The sequence below is a fragment of the Symphodus melops genome, assembly GCF_947650265.1.
Source record: "Symphodus melops genome assembly, chromosome: 4".
NCBI lineage: Eukaryota > Metazoa > Chordata > Actinopteri > Labriformes > Labridae > Symphodus > Symphodus melops.
The window spans coordinates 19,879,789-19,887,327 of record NC_136694.1 but is presented as its reverse complement, the minus strand read 5'-3'; the positions used below and the strand labels follow the sequence as shown (position 1 = coordinate 19,887,327).

Sequence of the window (7,539 nt, the reverse complement as noted above, 5' to 3'; positions counted from 1 at the left end):
TATTTGATGCTACTCTTTTAACTTGATATGTCTAAAATATACACTGACCAGTAGGGGGCAGTACAAAACCACTTGAGTCAATTCATGCATGTTTGGGTGTGTGGCGCTGTGTGACGTCAGACATAATGCACACTGCAGGAATGCATGCATTTCCAAGAATAATTGGCTCCCTCATCTTCAGTCATCTCAATTGAGCATATTGACATTAATCAATAAAATAAGATGTTCCTTAGGTTAGGTTTCATTCTTTTATTGTTTTGTTAATGTTTGTGCAAGGATAAGAGTAACAAAAATCTACAGACTAGACATGATAATATATCCTGTTCCTATCATACAATGTTATTTGTACAAGTATCCTTTAAGAGCATGTATATATTCACTCCAATGTACCTATTACACTTTAAAGATATATTGATCATCCTTACAAGACAGACAAATATCACCAATCGTAAACAAGTTCATCTAAACACCCACACAGCCTGGACCGACTGTGTGCAATCTAGACATTATGTAATCTTCAATGATACTGATGTGCTATATCATGTTTCTAGTAAAACTTCATCCAAGTGAAAACACAGGACCTACAAATGCAGCACAGTTCCCTGTAGTATTTAGAAGTGCATTAGTCACTTAAATTGTAGGAGAACATTTTAACTCTGAGGTAACACATCTTGTTTTCTTATAGAGAGCTGACTATGTAAGAACATTTTAATGATTTTATCTTCTTGTGTTAGTTATAGGGATGATGTGTCTATAATATACACCAAGCTCTTAATGTCTCTGGAGAACCTCATCTCTACAGCCAAGGAAAATCCTGTTTGGACTGAGATGCATGTTCAGTGTTTCATTTTTAAGTTGTGCCAGAACTGACATGCAGTTAACACTTTAAATGTGTCCAACACCAGAGTCTCAGTGGGTTTGCAACAGTCCTGGTCCAGAAAATGTAACAAAGAGAGGCTCAGTCTAAGGATGCGATTGCTTGTGCTGCTCCATTGCTACCAGTTAACCAGGCTAGTGGTCAGTCATGCTACCACTGATGGATCCTGGCTGCATGACTGCATTTGTGCTTTAGGTGCTGACTTACCTATGCTGAAACCTCTGGCTAGTTTTACAGGGACATTTGCAGTGGAGTTCCTTTATCTTCTTGTAGAATAAATGTCTTGGAAAAGTTTTTTTAATGAGCACATTTCCATTTCAAGCTATTCTGTGTAGAAGTTTTGTATAATTATAGCAGGTTTTTTTTAACTATACCACTTGGTATGAAAATAAGGTAATCCCACTGAAAGTGGGTGGTGTCTAGGTGTTGCTTTTATCCCTTAATCCTCAGTAATCATAGGATGGTGGAGTGTAGGTGGAATGAGCTGTATGAGTGTAGGTGGAATGGGGTGAAAAATAAAGCAGACTGCTGTCTGCTCCAGCTGCAACAGTCAAGTGATCTCAAAATCGCGTTCTTTTTTTAAATGGAAGTCCAGAAACAGTTGCAATTTCTTTGAAGACAGCATCTCGTGGACAATAACAAAAAACTGTGGCATAATGTGGTTTTACAATTAAGCTATGGACTGTTACTGAAGTCACTCCCTGTTTGCATACTCATATTAAAGACACCATTTTTTGTTTCATAGCAAACAATAAATGTATCTCCCCAAAACCCACTGTCCTTTTGTCTATCACAAACAGGTGTAGCATCACACAACGGTTATTTATGAGTCTAAAATGTAATGTAACATTCCAATGTGGGAAAATTTACAGAGAAAACATGCATGCATTGCACACAAAATGTTAATTTCACTTCTGTTGTTGTGGTTTTTTAAGAGGATAAATTGGTGTAGAATTTCCCACTCAGAATTCAGACACTTAATTGAAATGGCAGAGAGCTAATATTGTATCCTATACTGTGGTGTAGATATAGTGAGTGAATTTGTATACAGCCATGGTAATTCAATCTTAAACTTGCTGTCATGTGCTTTCCATGTGGACTCGAATTTAAGTGGTAGCTGAGCAGTTAATCTTTCACATTTTAAACTAACCATCAGCAACTAGAATTATAATTATAGAAATATCTATGGAACCAGTTGTAAAATATAGTTTCTTCTTATTGACCATTAAACCAGGATCCTTAGCTCTCTTCATTTTTGTAAACAACATTTTGAGAATTTTCATTGTAAATTTTCAGTCAGAATGATTTTCCAGTGCATCCCTTATTTCCAGCATATCTCATTGTATGCAATTATTTTTTTCATACATTTAAATCCCATTTATGTATAATATTGTAAAAGAGCACATTGTCTTGTCCACCAACAAGCTTTCAGATACTAGCCATAGATGTCGTACACTGTACACGATTACTGGTAAATATTCAGCATACAGACCAGGTGTCAATCACTCATTATCAGCAATGTTCTTCCACCTTTTGACTTGTGACTGACTGGAGCTACATGTTACTTTGTTTGTCTGAGGACGAGGAGGAGGTGGATGGAGAAGGGGAGGGAGGTTTAGGAAACATCCTGTCAGTGGGTGTGATGCCTGGGCTGCCTAGACCAGAGGAACTAGAGCTGCTGGAGCGGGGTGGTACCTGACCCTGTCCAATCACAGGAGCGGGCCGGACAGGTCTGACAGGTGGGGGTCTTAGAGGTGCGTTTGGTCTGCGTGTTGACAGAGCAGGTTTAAAAGTGGTCATGGTCTCAGAGGAGGAGCTACTGCTGCTGCGTCTCTGGGCTGCATCTGGGTCTCTGATCACCATGGTATGCAGAGGGCTGCCAGGCGGGTCCTGGCCTCCACTGGGGTGTTTGAGGGGCTCCAGTGTGTCCAATACAACATCAGGGGCATGCTTAGCTACATTCTGGCGCTCCAGCTCACGCAATTCATGAAGAGCTGTGTTCATTGTTTTCTCGATGTCCTATAAATGTAATCAGAAGGAAAAATTATATTTATATTGTTAAAATAAATTCAAACAATGATTACATGAAAAACATGGCCATGGTTCCACTAGGGATGTAGAAGCCCCCTCCCATCTGCTTAGACCAATTGGTAATGTTAAGAATCTGCACCAACTAAAAAGTTTTTGTTTGTCCCAGGTGTTGCTGCTCACGCTACCTGGTCTAACACTACAACCTCGGACAGGTTGAGATTATACTAACACCCTGGGAGGAAGACATTCATTCATTCCCTTCTCCTACCTACAAACTTCCCCCTTAACATTTTTTTCTGGTCCAACGCTTAAAAGAGTCTTTTATTTGGAATATGACAAAATTTATCATTCAAATAATTGCCATCTGATGTCACAGCACAAGGTCAACCTTAGCATTCAAGCTATGCCTGCTGACATGCCTGTTAGCCAGCTAATATTATTGTTAGCTTAAAATGTATATTCAACCTATTGCACATTCTAACATTATCAAACAATATCACTAGTATTAGCTTGTAGGGGCTTGAATGCTAAAATAAGCTATTGGCTAGTGTTTGCTAAATGACAATTAAACTTCAAGTATGGCACATCTACAATGTTTTTGTTTGTTTGTAAAGCATAACCCAAACCTCAAGCTGCTTTGGCTCATCCAGTATTTTAATATATCAAAGTTTATTCAGAATCAACACTCACATCTGCTAGAGCCTCAGCCTCCAGAGTTTTGTGATCTCCTAAACTGGCATGCCGAGTGGTGCTGGGTGAAGATCGCTGAGAGTGGCTTTCGATGAAGGCCTTTCTGTCCGGGTGGTTGATGCTGCCGGCACTGCCAAACGTGGTGAGACGCCGTTTCTCCGGGCTGTCTGTTGGACCCCTGCTAACTCCCATTTTGTGCGGACTGCAGGGCCGAGGCATAACCCGGGGGGGCTGGTCTGCAGCTCTGCTGGGGCTGTGACTGTCAGTGTTGTTCCTGTTGCGAGGGCCTACAGCACCATCTGATCGCACCCTCACCCTAAGAGAAATCAAGTTTCATATTAGTACTTGACTTCAGAAACTAGCAAATGTAAAGATGGCATTCATTAGACTAATACTGAAGAAATTTAAGAGAGTAAATTAAACCCCACCTTCCCAAAGCCACTCTAAACCGGTGCTCAGGTGTGTTTTCACAAAGAGATTGGTGTTCGTTTCTAGATCCAGCTCTTTCGTCATGGTGTGGTCCACTGCTGGCTGTGCTATCACTCCTCTGTGTGCTATCTGAGAATGCATCATCCCTGATGAAGAAGAGACTGGTTTTCATTATCTGTTTCTGTCCTCAGGAAATGTTAATATTGGCTTGTAATTTGAAAGATCGACCTTTTGTAAAAGTTTAATCTGACAGCACACACAAGTATGGGTGACAATTATACTCTCCTACAAAAAGAACATAAGCATCTAAAATGTCACAAGCATTATTTTTCAGATGAAATAAATCAATTATCTGTCCCTGGAAGACAAAATTGTCAGTTCGTACATTACATCTTCATTTTTCTTTCATTTATTCACCTGACCTGTGATGCAGGAGTGGCTAACATGCAGAGGAGCGAGAGCAGAATTAAAATGCTGCTTTTAAAAAAAACAACCTTAGTGCTAATCTCGTCATAAGTAAATACTATTACAGACTGCTTCACTGCTTGTAGCTGATTCAAAGCCACTTGTTTAATATACATCCTAACTACTTTTTTCTCAATAAAACAGGCAGGAGAACAGAAACATTTGATTCACAATGAACCTTCTGATGGTAAATGTTTTACAAGGGCCATGCTTTTATTAAAAAAACACAGCTCTTGAAAGGGATGACCAAAAAAACGTGCATTCAGAGAAATAGAGCAATATAAATACTCACAAAGCTTAAAGTCGCAGAACCAAGGAACAAAAACTCTGATTCGAACATTTATCTAATTATCTTTGTCTTTTATTACACTGCTTAAATGTTGTGGTATCTTTTTGTTGGCTCTATAGTCAAAATGTGTTTTACTTACATGTCTTGAACCACAATGTATTGATGTGGAATCAGCCCATCAACACCATTATGCCGACCCTCCCACCAGTCCTCAGAGGCTCGCAGGTACAGCAAGAGAGAGGCTCCTTTTTTAAAGGACAGCTCTCGAGGACTCCGGCCGACATAGTCAAACTTGGCTATGGCCTCGATCTGCTCCAACTCTGTAACAAATAAAATACTTCATTCAATCAGGGACAAAAATGTAACGAAGCTTCCGATTATTTCAGTTCTTACAAGTGCAGCTGCAGTCTCTTTTTGGTGACTCACCTTCATCACTAGTGTTGGGTCCAGTACCGTTGTCTACCTCATCAAGAGCTCCTGGCTCACTGTGGGGGCTTTCACTGCACGGTAAAGACAGACATTCAGGCACATTAAACTGACAGTCTTTCCTTCTTTCAATAATTTGTATGTGTTTTTCTCAATAATAAATGGGTAGTTAATATTGTTATCTTTTTCTTTTCTTATGTCTTTATCGATTTAGATAAGGTAACCAAAGATAAAGTGTCAACAAAAGAATAAAGTGTCAAGATGAAAGTACAAAGTTAAAATACAAAATTACAAAGTTAAATACAAAAAGCAAGGCATACAGTCTTTTAAATGTTTATTTTAATGTTAGTCAATAGTTTTTTTTGTTGTATTTTTAGTTGTTCGTAGAAAAAATGTGAACGTAATCTCATTGCAAACAAAAATTGAAAATGAAAACTTAACCACATACTTACCAATACTCCTCCCCACCAGCCATGCACTTTTCATATACGGGTCCTTCTAACTCTCGCTGGGACGGGAAGATGAGCTCATGGTGGATGATAATAGTCTTGATGACCTCATTAACATGCGCCTGACAGGACACGGGGTCCTGGTCATCTGGTATCGGCATCAATGTGGGACCAAAGCATATAGCCAGGTTGTAAGGGTCCATCATGTTCTCATCACTGTACTGTGAGAGACTAGAGAGACAGAGGGAATTAGTCTCACTATTTAAGTATCAATCATGGGACATTTGGCAGGGGGAGCACGTACTGATTTAAAAATGCAAACAGGTATCTCATAACGATGATCACAGGCCGCTGAAGAGTCACAACGATCTGCTGGAGGTGATGAGCTCTTTCTGCACCCGAGTCAAGCTCTGAAATAAGATGAAGAAAAAAACGGAAATTAAAAATAATATAAGTAAAACTTGGATTTCAAGCACTTTTCCAGGAACGTGACTCACTGGTTGTGGATATGAGGTCGAGGAAACGCTCTTTAGGGAACAACGCATTTTCCAGACCCCTGAAGTAGAGCTTAAGAACACCAGCCACAGAGTTGATGTCATGATCGCTCTGATCATCCACCAGTGGATCCTCTCCTGCAGACATAACAGACATTTAATCCACTTATTAATCTCTCACTACTTGCTGTGTTCATGTAGGATGGCACCGATGTGACTATTTTACATGTTGTTTAAGGTTTTACTTGGTATAAAAATTGATAGTGCAATTATCTTCCGTCATTTATTATTCATCAACGATGCTCATGCTATGTATTATGCAGCCTAAATGGTTTACATGTCCATTACAGAGTAACATGCTACACACAGGCTCTTCTTCTGGCTTTTGAGGTAGGCAAATGCAATTTAAAATCAATCAATAGAAGAAGGCCAATAGCTTTGGGACTGACCTCTTTCAAATGCATTCTTAATGTCGTTAACTTCAACCTGGGAGCCTGGAACTCGAAATATACCTTCCTGCTGAAGACCTGCGGATAGAACAGGTAGTGTAAAAAAAGTAACAGTATCAATAACACTGATTCTGAACAATTGTATGGATGACAATGGATGTCCAGCACTGCAAATTGTACCCCAGTACTTCTTGAAGCTTCAGAAAGAGTTACCTCAAGGTGTTGACTTTGGCACCATGAACTACAGCATACTACCATGATCAATACATTCTCAATATATTGTTTTAATGCGATTCTCTATAAATTCACAGACAGTGAAATCATATTATGATCCCCTGACACAATTTTGGGATTCAGTGATCTTCATTACATCAATGTAAGCTCGTAGAGCCAGAGTAACATAAAGAAAAGGTTCAAGTGTGTAAAGTTATTTTACAGAGAGAGATATGAAAACTACAGAAAGCCTACCATACAGATTGATGTAGCGAACGCAGCTCTCAACAACCACTGGTATAGGCTGCCCTGAGTCCTACCAGAGGAATTAAAATAATCATCATAAGAAACAAAAACAACAAAAAAAACAAGAAAAGATAGAAAACAAATACAGTAGTCACACCCGAGGGGCATTAACATTAGAAGCTTAAAGACAAAGCATTAACTTAACATAGTAATGAAAACATGAATATTTAAAGGCTTTTCAAAATAAATGCATATCTAAAACAATAAGCAGTGTTGCCATTTGCACAGAAATGATGTTAAGCACACTGAACACAATGCAATGATCCCAGCCTACTATTAGACAGAGTACCTGACTCCTGGCTCGGACATTCCTTCTTCCCCTGGGCAGAGAGCGGTAAGGCACGGAGACAGAAGAAGAGAGGCAACAACAACCACAACAGGTTAGTGAGAGAGACAGATCATACAGGGGAGAGAAAAAGAG

General features: G+C 39.4%; 1 protein-coding gene across 2 annotated transcripts in view; it reads right to left on the bottom strand.

Moving 5' to 3' along the window:
- Positions 1–234: 234 nt before the first annotated feature.
- LOC306822398 (SLIT-ROBO Rho GTPase-activating protein 3-like) overlaps positions 235–7,539 on the bottom strand; it is a 31,639-nt gene continuing 24,334 nt past the window's right edge. The window contains exons 12-22 of one of the 2 annotated variants that reach the window (XM_079341403.1): positions 7,408–7,438; positions 7,068–7,128; positions 6,600–6,677; positions 6,154–6,288; positions 5,961–6,066; positions 5,660–5,887; positions 5,208–5,281; positions 4,921–5,101; positions 4,027–4,173; positions 3,599–3,914; positions 235–2,896 (exon numbers count right to left, since the gene is read on the bottom strand). In XM_079341403.1, coding sequence (XP_079197529.1) covers positions 2,432–2,896; positions 3,599–3,914; positions 4,027–4,173; positions 4,921–5,101; positions 5,208–5,281; positions 5,660–5,887; positions 5,961–6,066; positions 6,154–6,288; positions 6,600–6,677; positions 7,068–7,128; positions 7,408–7,438 — 1,822 coding nt within the window. In that variant the 3' untranslated portion in view covers positions 235–2,431. The remainder of the gene's footprint in view (positions 2,897–3,598; positions 3,915–4,026; positions 4,174–4,920; positions 5,102–5,207; positions 5,282–5,659; positions 5,888–5,960; positions 6,067–6,153; positions 6,289–6,599; positions 6,678–7,067; positions 7,129–7,407; positions 7,439–7,539) is intronic. The other variant, XM_079341404.1, reaches the window with a different exon arrangement.